This window comes from Bombus huntii, chromosome 13 (assembly GCF_024542735.1).
Source record: "Bombus huntii isolate Logan2020A chromosome 13, iyBomHunt1.1, whole genome shotgun sequence".
NCBI classification, from domain to species: Eukaryota; Metazoa; Arthropoda; class Insecta; order Hymenoptera; family Apidae; genus Bombus; species Bombus huntii.
This window is the reverse complement of record NC_066250.1, coordinates 3931362-3943564: the sequence shown is the minus strand read 5'-3', so window position 1 is coordinate 3943564 and position 12203 is coordinate 3931362. Positions and strand designations below refer to the sequence as shown.

The following is a 12203-nucleotide window of genomic DNA, read 5'->3' as shown; positions in this document are numbered from 1 at the left end:
AAGCGTTTCCTTAAAGTTCCCTAACTTAATCATAGTTTCTTAATAAGATCAAGTGCACCTTTTAACAATAAATTATCTCGAAAACAGCAGAATCTTGCGGATTTTCGTGTCTCCAATAGTTTATCGGCAACATCCGAAAAGTAATCGCCTCTAAATTCGAATCAAAATCCAAATAGCTGTAAATCTTCATCGTAATTTGAATATTTTAAGACTCGAAGACGACGGATCGCCAATTTTTCATATAACTTACCCAAATAGAAAACTCGTGACGCCAGTGAAAATTGAAAGCAAAGATAAGTATCTTCTAAAACGAAATTTTCTTCGTAATAGAATTAAATAATCTACGGATAATTATGCAAATTAATAATTTTGCAAACGTAACTGTAAAAGAACTAAACTTAAACAACCATCCACTAAATATTATAGCAAATATTCTGCTTTGGATATCTCATATATTTTTACATACTATGCACATTCCGTGCAGTTTGGCATTTTTGAATCTCTTGTAGACGCATAAAAATCCGCAGTTCAGAAGTTGAAATTCTCAACGCGAGAATTGATTGTAATTTTAATAAATATTAAAAAAAAAAAAACAAGGAAGTTGAAATAAGCGCACGTCCTTGAATTCATTTTTACTTTGTTACACGCCGTGAAGTATCCATCTGCTTATTAGATGCACTGAATTCTACGATGCAGAAATACAATACTATCACAGTATTGAAGTAAACCAAATGATTATTCGCTTACATTTCACGTATCACGTTTACGTTCGTCAAAGAAATGATCGAACATTTTCATAGATTGCCAAATTGCAATATAAACGCGTTCGGTGTTATGCAAATTGCGGAAATGGTGACAAATATCGGATGCGTGCAAGATTTGAATTTAGACATGAATCCAAACACGCAAGAAAATTATCATTTGCTTTGCACGCCTGGAGGAAGGCAAGTATTAGGTCGTCCGAAAAGTTTCTTTCGTTTTATAAGGAAATAATAGACGCACTATGTTTTCTGTTTTATATTAATTTATTGAATTATGCACGAACATAGTAATACAAATATGATGAAATGGATGATACGTAATTAAATAAAATAATATAAAACAGAAATTGTTATTCATTTTATTATCATCTTATAAAACGACAGAAACTTTTCGGGCAACCTAATAATTTATAAAGTGACGTGTCCAGAATTCACTCTGACAGATAATCGTGTTTAGCTTGAAATATTTGTCACTGAGGCTGTGCAAAATAAGCGATAATGGCATGAGGAAAATTGCGCACGAATTACGATATCGTGACCCACCGAATAATCCCAAATTAATTATTCTAAATCTGGCAAATAATCATATAACGAAAGATGGTGCAGGCGATCTGGGGAAAATGCTTCGAACGAACAGGTAACTTAATCTTATTTCTATATTCCTCTATTCTTCTTCTTCGTTTTGCGACTTGTACTGGAACAAGAATTGCATCTTGGACGCCTTTGATGGTATTTTGCGACTGCACGTGAATTTGCAAGTGTCGTTTGATCGAATGCAAGCCACGTGTAGTATATCGTTGTGGAAACTTTACGAAAATATGAAATTTCGTATCCGAAAAAAAATAATATCGGTACCAGTGTGTTCTCCTGATACAGAGGCCCAATTTTTGGGCCAAAACTTTTTGTCCATTCTCGAGAAATTCCGTGTGGAAAAATTTGTCAAAATGTGGGAGAACCTTTCGTCTGAATTATGTTTTCCCGATGGAAAAACGGGAAGTTGGCCCAACAACTCTTCCTGAAACTCAAGATATACGAATTTACGTCAAAAAATATAAATCAAAATAATTCAAAACGAGACGACACACGAATGTGTGTATATACTTAGCTTATTTATCTTACTTACATTGATTTTTCTACTTGTTCCTTCACAGATCTTCCAAATTGCAGAATTTAATAGATTTCTTAATAACTTTCCTTATATTTACTTATCTGAGGCTGAAGGATGTGAAATAACAAGCAATATAAATATTTCTCACATTTTATTTAATTACATAGCTTTAATTACGTATTTTTGTATATAAAGCATAGTACCTTTATATTTGCAGGTCTTTGACGTGTCTTGTTTTATTTGGAAACAGGATATGCGATGAAGGCGCGTCTTTAATATTACAGGAGCTCAAAATGTACATAAAAATGCGTATAAATTGTTCCAATAACTCAAAGTATAGAATTATTGCATTTCAATAATTCTAAGTATATTCGTTATAGCATTCTAATACTATTGAAATGTTTGTCGTTGTATAAATTATTTTAATCGGTATTATAACAGATTAATATGTAAATTTACTCGACGTACTTAATTCATAAAATTAGAATTGCCTTGATGCACGAAGAAATTGTCGAGCTGCGTCGCAGAAAGTTCGCTGAACTGTCGTTAATGGACGAATGGGTAATCATCAGAAATTTATCTAGAACGTCCCTTCTTCTCGGATGAAATTCACAGCTTCGTTCAATTACTAAAAATTACGAAAACTTAGATGGAGAAGAAGAAGGACGAGGAAATTGACAAAAGTATAAACGACGAATCATCGAGGAAGAACGCGAAATCTCGAACACGTCAGAGCCTTACAAGACGATCTAAAAAATGTAACTCGCACAAATTACAAGTATATCAGAACGTTGATTAATATTCTTAATTAATTAATTAATCGATTAATGGAGAATTTCGGGGGAAAGAACGGAGTACGAATAGAAAGTGGACGAAATCGTTACATTTTTATTGAGAATTGTTTATTTCTATGTTTAATATTAATATTTAAAGACAGTCAGAAATAAATGATCGTCTCTGACATAGGAATAAAGTTATTCTATTTCTTTAACAACATTTCTAATAATTTTAATCAATGTTCTACTTTTGTTACTTATTCTAACTGAATAGAATAAAATATATTTGTAGATCTTCAGGAATCTTCGATCAAAACGAAGGAAGAAAGAATTTCACTTGCAGATTCAGAATCTATACAAGTAATAACTACAGATTTATAAAAAATTGTTTGGTTTTACAGCTATCGAGGATATCATTTTTTTTTCTTTTTTTTTTTTTTTAATGTATAATATCCATTGTTTTACATGTTTTACAGAAAATCAGAACGACACTGGGACATGAAACGTGTCATCCTCATAGGAAAGAAAGCTTTCCGACGAATGGAGAGATGATGGCGACAGGAAATTTGAAATTGCAGTACATAGATTTAAGCTGTGATTATAACTTTCGATTTATTAATATATTAGATAATTAATAGATTACGTATTTTATGGAAATTCATGTTTCTACGAGGCTGACTAGAGCCTAAATAAATTATCAATTATTTTTATCTTATACGTACATATTTGCATATTATATGAATATACTGCGCATTTTGTGCATCTCTAAATTTTCCAGAAATGCACAAACATCCACGACTGAATAATACAAATTCTAAAGTAAGATCTTTCCTATCTAGACAATCATTTAACGACAAATATCTTACAAGAATTGATAGATTGTCTCTATTATCAGAATTATATGTTACTTGGAGACAGGAGCAAAGGCCTTTTGTACGTCCTCATCGAGGTAATGAAACCTACTGCGCCTGAAATGAATTAATTCCTCTTACCGTAATAAATCTATATCTCAAGGGTGAGGATATTAAAGAGAAAGGCGGCGAAAATTGGAATACGTTCGATCAACTTTTACGACAAAGACAAAGCGGAAAACGTCTAACGAATGATGCTTTTCGACAATTCGTGTCACAGGAAAGCCAGATCCTTCGACAAAATATCAGTCTGTCGTCCACGTAATTACAATGCACCGATAGATGCGCCGAGGATCTTCGTGAAAATGAAATTAAACAAACGAAGGCTAAGCAGGAAATTACTTTATCCACTGACTATTATAGCGAGAATTGTTTTCGTTTTTACTACTACGCAATTATTGTTCCATAAGTTGGTAATAAATGTCTAAAATAATTTAATTATAAAATATTCAATAGTAATAAATTAATTCATCAAATTTATGTATCAATAATTTATAATAACGAGGTGTCGTTGATATAACTAAAAATTGTAACACCATTTTCAATAGTCTTTGAAAGTGATTAATTGTTCTAACACGAATAAAATTACTATATTTCTAAAGTGTCGCTTATTCTTTTTTATTCGTTAATAATAACAAGCAAGAACGGAAGTTCCAGAGACTCATATTTAGCAAATTAATCAAACGATATGGTGTTGTTTTTCTTCAGATATAATAATTACGACGACAATGAGTAAAAATATTTTGTCAATCGAAACTTATCGGAAAAGGGTACAAAGATTGTAGAAGAAAAAATGAAGTGGAATTAATCGTAAGGAAAAATGAAATGGCGTGATCCGTGTCGCACGAAAGCTCTTATCGCTTCAACTTTTAACCTCTTATGCGACAGCGAGATCAGGGTTGTACGCACTATACTCTTGGTGGAATCACTAGTTTTGCCGTGTTGCAGTTTGCAACAATGTTATTTCATATCGCTGCCGCAGCAATGCTAACGAACATCGCGGTTATGGACATCTACTCGTTCCATGAACTGCCGACTAACATTGTGGACATGCAATTACTATCGGACGAGGTAAAACCTAGAAAATTTAACATTTTTTGAAATTCCTCTATCATAATCAGTTTACATTATTTGGCCATTTCTATTGTTCTTTATATTGACAACGATACAAGTTTAATACTGTCCACAATTTATTACATAAACATATATTGCTAAGTAAATGAATGTAACATACAACGAATGGAAGGAAAAAGACTAAACGGTTTTGTTGAAGCAACAATCATATTTAATTTAGAAAACAGTGCGTAATGTTCCAGCCATACCTTTTATTTATTTTTTTACACAAACGAATGCAGGAAGTGCAGTGAAGTCGATGACAATATCAGTATCCGGAAACAAGTGAGCACGAATGACCTCTGGTGTGTGTCGAAACATGCGTAACATTGTCGAGTGTGACACCGTAATTAGTTTTTGATATATTTCTCATAATTGTTGGTTTTGATTTTATTTGAATATACGGAACTGTTTCGTGAAAACTAATGCTTTGTGGTGAACACTGTCGGGTAGCGAAAACAACTTGTTCTCTTCGAGAAAGAAACGAAACGATTCGAGTCTCGTTTGCCATAACCAATAATTTTAGCACATACTAGTGGCTCCATCTATTGGAAAACGCGTAGCCCATTGTTATCGACAGTGAAGTTAAATTGTTAGTGGACTTTATCTACTAGCGCCGTCTCTTTGAAAAACGTTGAAACTGTTTGTACATCATTATCGACAGCGAAGTAAATTATTGGAATTAAAAAAAAAACTGTTTTTAAGCTTGCATTTTGAAGTTAAAATGAAAAATTATTTTCCGCACAGTATATTCATATAATTACAATACGATTGAAAGTTCAAAATGTATGAACACTTGTTCAAGAGTCCTCTACACCGTATCTTCGTATACGGGACACTAAAGCGAGGAGAACCCAACCACAATTTGATCCAAGATGTTGCAAATGGATACGCAAAGTTCTTGGGACTTGGGAGAACCGTTGTTCCGTATCCGCTAATAATTGCCACTCATTATAATATACCATTTTTGTTGAAGAAACCTGGCTTTGGTCACGTGAGTATTGCATGAGTTCGATATTATCAACTTAGATAATGTTATTGTCCAACTAGTTTCACCGAATTGTTTATAAGCGGCAACGTCTATCGCCCGTTGTCATAGGCGCAGTTTTTTCTCAAAGAACATTATTATTTATCAAATTTATATTAGATCGAATGAAATATCTCTTATTTGTGAGTTACTAAATTCATTCATTAAACTGAGTTTGTATTTTGTTGCCCTAGCATTAGTGTTGTTACTAACTTGAGGCTGTGCTTTGAATTTTAATATCTGTTATTAAAAAATTAACATTAATTGTCAATGTTTGATGTTTGAATTAAGCTTGTAAGTTACTTCAAATGAAAAATTACATGTAAAATTAATTCACCTACCTTTTTCTATTTCCTTATAAACAGCATGTATTTGGTGAAGTATACGATGTCGACACGAAAATGTTAAAAAAGTTAGACGAATTAGAAGAACATCCAACGTTTTACGAACGATCAGAGGAAGATTTGTTGATTGCTCCAGAAGGCAAGGCCAAATCGAGCGATAATTTTGAAGAGGTAGATATTGTTTCTTCTCAACTATTGTTCCTGTTCAAAATTAACATCCTATTACTTACTTTTAAATAAAAAGTCTAAAGGAAAACAAAGGAAATATATGTATCTCTTTTACTATAATTTAAAAACACAAAAGGCTAAAGTATGCTGCACCAATTAATATACGCAATTGTTATTAAATTAATCTGCTCAATTTATTATCAAACTTGTTCTCAGATCAGTACCTTGACAAAGGTCTGGATATATTTTTTACCAAGGTTCAGGGCGTCCTTGTTGGAGAATCCCATGTACAGCTCGTACAGCAACGAGGGAAGTCACGGACTCAAATATTGCGAAAAGTATGCTCGCGATCCCTCGTACAATCACAGAAGCGAAGTTCAGTGATAGTTCATCCCCAAAATATATTTGTTTCCAGCGAGGAGAGTACAGTAAGGCCGGAAGACCTACTCTGATCAAGCTGTTTTGCATAATATGTTGTTAACCCCATCATCGCATGAACGCTTCAACTTCATGTTTGTTAATCGTGATAGTTAATAAAAGATTTTTCGTCGAATGAAAACCATTGAAATTTAATCCTCTGCAGTCTAATATGTCTTTTTACCATCAACAAGCAAGTTTCCTACTCAATCTTTTTTTTTCTTCGACATTTAAGACTCTAGAGGTTTAAATATTATCTCTCGTTAATTTCCATCGCAACGAGTTAACAAGCGCTATGTTCTCTCGCATAAAGTGAACCGACCGTTGAAAAAACATTTTGACAGTACATATAACAATGAAAAGTGTCTCCATAAATACCTATGTACAATCTCGAAAATATATCTTGTAATATATAATTACTATTTGCAAAAAACAGTTTTCCTTTTCTCTCCTTTTTTTTTTTTTTTTATTATTCATTCCACAAAATCGGGCACGAGTATTGCGAGTTTCGTTAAAGATGTGTATATAATGAGAAATGAAACGAGAACAAGAAATATCATCGGAAACAAAGTTTCGTATATGTCAACTCTCTGGTTTCCTTCATTATTTATTATATCAAGTTCATTATTCGCCACTCTCTTTCTTTCGCGCACTCTTTCACTTCCTCTGTCATTCTATCGATTTCTCTCTGTTAACAGTCGCGATAAAATTATTTCAACTATTCTGTAACAAAAGGCAGGCGAAGTCCACGTTGCCCTGACAACGACGTCGTCGTCGGGCGACTTCATCTTTTTTTTCTCTCTCTCGACATTCGATTTTACTATTTTTACTGCATTAATAGACCACCAACCCTCACACTTTTTTCCAAAATTAGCCAAGACCTTTATTCTTGACTGTTTTGTCTGAATCGATTGATAAATAAGGGTTGGTAATCTTTAACACAATACGAAGTTGGTCGATCAGTTCGTTGATATTGAAAAAGCCAAACAATAGACAATTTTTTACAATTATTTGATACTAATATATATACAGTAGCTCATGATAATATTTGAATACTCATAGAAACCTTTTATACGTACATTATGTGTATTATATGAAATACTTTAAAATTTCATTAGCACTGTAATAAGATTCAATTATCATCATTAAATTGCAATTTGTATATATAATATGTATTTTGTCATATCTAATTATATGGAAATATTTGGAACAAATGTGGAACATAAAAGCTAATACACATTTAGTACAAGTATATATTTCGTAGAAATCACAAGAATATTTAAACTGACAATTATTTATTATATTAGTGGGAATTTTTAATACGTATTATACATATGTCCAAATTTATTATTCATGATATATGAAACATATATCTGCAGTATATATCTTGTAACTTCTATATACAACTTCATATCAGTTTTAAATCTTACTGATATAATCATGACAATCGTGTCTTATGCCTATAAAATTTTGAAATGATTTATGTAACACATACTATATATGTATAAAAGTTTTCTATACTAAGTGTCTAAGTACTTTCACGAGTCACTGCATCTAATTTCGCGTTTACAAATGTTTTCTTATACCAATATGAAGGAATAATTACTTACATGGTTCGATTTATTAAATGAACAAACTGATCGACTCAACTGAACAAACAACTTTAGACTCTCGCATATGGAATTTGCGTACTTCTACGTGGAAATGCCCGTGAAAAGTGCTTTCGATCCTCGAGATAGAACGACTGTGACGGTCGATCGCGCGAACAGAAAACTAACGATCGCAACCACACTCATTTTGAGCATGCACTTATTTCTTTTTTCGTTTTTTTCACATGTTCTGAACCAGTCGCGAGATCACCGACACATCATTGATGGTTCGCGAAATTAAAATGCTTAAGGCAGTACTTATAAGTTGTCCTAGGAAATTTATTATAAATAATCACATCCTTTTTTTTTCTTCTTATAGTTCACTATACAAGGCTCCATTTCTTTCTTTTCTGCAATTCTGTGTGTATGGCTCACTTACTCCATTTTGCTTCTTCCAGTTAGATTTTTCTCTTCTATTTGTTTCTCATTTTTTGTTCACCATCAAAAAATAACAGCGCTAGCACCCCGAATTCCTGATATCACAGGAGAAACTCTACAACTTCTTCTCTTTCTCTTTCCGTACAACCTCTCCCCTGTTTTCATTTCTTTTTCGCAAAAGAAGTCCCTAAATCAACAAAACTAATTAAACAAGTATCAACAAAAGCGTACATACGTCTCCTGTTATTTTATATTGTATGTTCGTTCACGCGTGCGTGTCTCTTCTTTCTGTATGACTTCTGCATATGTTTTGAGTTTCCACAAATTAAACTTATCCGATTTCATTATACTTTGCGTATATGTTCTCTCTGTTTTCTTTCCTTCGTACAATTCTTTTGTATCGACATGTATAGCAGTATTTCTGCACCGTTCCAAAGCCCAGCCCCGGAGTTCAATTATTTCCATGTAATTATTATGTATACATATTTATCCACATATATCTTAATTCATCTAAACTTTTGTGTTCGTTGACGTACGTTACCGTTGAGCGAAACTATTACTCGAAAAGACAGAGCCCGATTAGGACTAATCGACTTTCCTTCTTTATGCAATGCACACGTAATAATATAATATAGTCCTTCCTGCATTAAAACGATGTCACGTTCGAGTATCCAAGTGTTTTTAATCTATAATTTCCGAGACGTTTCGAAGGTGATCGACTGACTAACGCGAATGCAAGCACGCTAAATGAAAACAGCAGCACCGTGTAAAAATACAGCGACCACATGAGTGTCTTACGTGATTAATCGCGAAGTTCAACACCTTTTTGCGCTACGAGAGTTCTATCTCGATTTCCGGTTTGTTATGCAAACTCGCGACTTTTCTCCACTGCCCCCATCATCTCTTGATAAAGATCTTTCATCTTTCTAGTATGTAAATTAAAAAATTAAATATAAAACTGATGCTAAATGTGTATATATGTGTGTTTTGAGCATGTTCTCTTCGTATGAAAAAATAAACGTTTGCTTTTCTTTACGAAATTCATCGTAAGCACGAATCACGTTTTCGCGAAAGAAATGGTACATCCGGTTTCACGATAGCAGGCGGGATCTCCTATCGAACGAAATAGGATTTTTTTTCTTTTCCTGGTTTTGTTTTTTTAATCAACGTCTGGCTTTTCGAAAGCTAGAGCACGGTACGTGAATCGATCATGCATCCTACTCGTATGCGTTCCGTTGTGTGTTCTATATCCTAGAAAACATATTTAATAGCGTAACTGGGCCACGAAACGGAGAGAGGCGATGACGTAATAATGATTGTGTTTGTCGTTCGATCAAATCAGAGATGATTTCAGCTTTGATCTTGCGATAGGGCACCATATTTGTTACCCAGAGAGAGCTTCGGCGCTTGTGCTTGCGCATCCTGTACGCTATATGATCTACTTCCCCCTCGATTACGCACTTCTTCAAACGTACCTTCGTCTCGTTTCCTAAAATAAAATTATTTATTTGTTATATACACGTACCGTCTTTCTCCCTGCAAATTCTTCCTTTTTTTATTTTAAAATAATCAAAAGTACTCGTGATACATACCGTCTGCCCCATGGTCCACTGGGTTCGTTGCTTTGCTGCTGCTTGGAGTTCAATGTTGGGAAATATTCTTCACTATGTATGTCTGGCGCAATATTTTTTGCTCGTTGTCTAGGACTAGCAGCTACTGTTTGGATATTCCTTAAATGTGGAGGCTTATAACTACTTCCTGAAGTAACAGGTGGTGGAGGTGGTGGTGCTGTTTCTGGTGCTGGTTCTGGTTGTGGAGGGAGCTCTGGCTTTTTCCAGGGTCCTGAATGTTTGGTACCACCTTCACCTGACTCTCCATCTGAGCTAATGTCTCCTGTACCTTTTTCATCATCAGATTCTGCATCTATGGATTCATTCATTGTCAGGTTTCCAATCTTCAAGCCAGTATAGTCTTTTTTCTCTTCTTCAAACTCTCTCCACTCATCTTCATCCTAAAGTAATATATTTTAAACATGCAAAATAATACAAAAATTTCTCCACATAATTTATAATATATTATGAAAGAATCCTATAGAAGCGTTTTATCCAGGTTCACATTACAAAAAAAAAAAAAAGACATATCGACAATCCATCGTATAAATGCTTTTTACTCCAAAATACCACATTTTCGTTCAAAGTAGCATCAATCGCGCACGATAATAATCCCGGAACAGCTGGTTTGTTTCAGCAAGTTTACAAAGGGAAATATCCGTAACCGCGTAACAATTCAATTATGTAACAAACAATCTGCTCGTCGGACAACGAGGCAACGCGAATCATGTTAGATCGGGAGGATCCAAGTAAGCAGATTAGTTTCAGTAATAGTAAGAATGACGTTTGCAAGAACAAATATGGCAGCGACCTATGGCACCGTATTCGGCACTTTCGCGTGTGACTGTTCACAATTCGAGGATCGAAAGTTCAACGAAAAATGAAGGACAAGATACACATGCGGAATGGACGAATGTTCACCTCGGTTTGTTGAGTTTCTTCCCCCTCCGGGTTCACTGGTTTGTCTTTTGATTTCTTCCCCAACCGTTTGCCCGTTTCTTCCAATTTCTTTGCTATCTCCTCTGTAGTTGTGAATTTCTTCCCCTTCGCTTTTTTGCGATCTTTTTTCGCAAAGAAATCATCTAAATCAGCCATGCTGCGATGACTTACGCGGTGCACGCGTGATTATTCGTCGGACAAGTTTTTTTCACAGAAACACGAGGGACAGCCTCAGCACGAAATGATCGGAGGCACCGCTGCTGCTGTCCACATGGGCTTGTCTTGGCCGGAAGTCAGGCAATCACTTCGAAGTCAATAGAGTTTCCAAATACGGACTCAACTTTTCCAAGAGTCGATTTACACCGTAAAAAATACGCAAAGAAATCATAGAAATCGATAATATAACCTTTTAACGCTGTATATTGTTTTAATTTCGTAAAATACCGAGAAATATTTTTCTCAACGATGAATATGTGGCGCTGATTGTCTAGCAGAAGACCAACACAAAAAAATCCAAGGGTTACCTAACCTAGAAACGTGGTCGTGTATTTCAAAATTATCGCATCATTCAAGTTATTCAGTAAAACATAGAAACAGTTGGCATGATAGATTACTTACGAATTAAAACTGGGACGTGAGAAATCGTAGAAAGGAGTAATATGTACTAAAAATGTAACTTATATACAGGTTAATTGATCCACGGTTAATGTATACGACGTGCACCGTTGGCGGCGCCACGTGATCTATTTCGCCACTTCCGGAATACGAAATGACGCTTCAACTCGGACAATTACCTAGGTGAACAAAAAGAGAATCCCGCATGGTAATACCGTATTTAAACAAAGTGCGAAAAAATCATTTGTCTGATTAAGCAGATTATATGTTATATAATTGTTACGTATAAATGTTTAAGGAAAACTGAAGCAGAATGAATTTCTATATTTTTAAAAAGGTATACCTTAGAATGTTTTCATTCAATGAGTTTTTCATTCAATGAGCTTA

The 12203-nt window shown here is 34.3% G+C and overlaps 2 protein-coding genes and 1 long non-coding RNA gene across 4 annotated transcripts; 1 reads left to right on the top strand and 2 right to left on the bottom strand.

The window, feature by feature from the left end:
• Positions 1-4964: 4964 nt before the first annotated feature.
• LOC126872733 (putative gamma-glutamylcyclotransferase CG2811) lies at positions 4965-7044 on the top strand. 2 transcript variants are annotated; one of them, XM_050632878.1, is made up of 4 exons: positions 4965-5337; positions 5417-5663; positions 6062-6211; positions 6425-7044. In XM_050632878.1, the coding sequence occupies exons 2-4, from the start codon at positions 5454-5456 to the stop codon at positions 6590-6592; spliced, it is 528 nt and encodes a 175-aa protein (XP_050488835.1). In that variant the 5' UTR covers positions 4965-5337; positions 5417-5453; the 3' UTR covers positions 6593-7044. The 2 variants fall into 2 exon arrangements, with proteins under 2 accessions (XP_050488835.1, XP_050488836.1); XM_050632879.1 differs by having other exon boundaries at positions 4965-5663; positions 6425-6546; positions 6624-7044.
• LOC126872740 (uncharacterized) lies at positions 5646-6181 on the bottom strand. The gene is made up of 2 exons (XR_007692157.1): positions 6038-6181; positions 5646-5936 (listed from the first exon to the last, which is right to left on the bottom strand). It is a non-coding gene; the product is annotated as an uncharacterized LOC126872740 (long non-coding RNA).
• Positions 7045-8532: 1488 nt separating the features above from the next.
• LOC126872723 (protein CDV3 homolog) lies at positions 8533-11961 on the bottom strand. Its single transcript, XM_050632864.1, has 4 exons — positions 11820-11961; positions 11184-11730; positions 10245-10663; positions 8533-10141 (listed from the first exon to the last, which is right to left on the bottom strand). The coding sequence occupies exons 2-4, from the start codon at positions 11355-11357 to the stop codon at positions 10003-10005; spliced, it is 732 nt and encodes a 243-aa protein (XP_050488821.1). The 5' UTR covers positions 11358-11730; positions 11820-11961; the 3' UTR covers positions 8533-10002.
• Between the last annotated feature and the right edge of the window lie 242 nt (positions 11962-12203).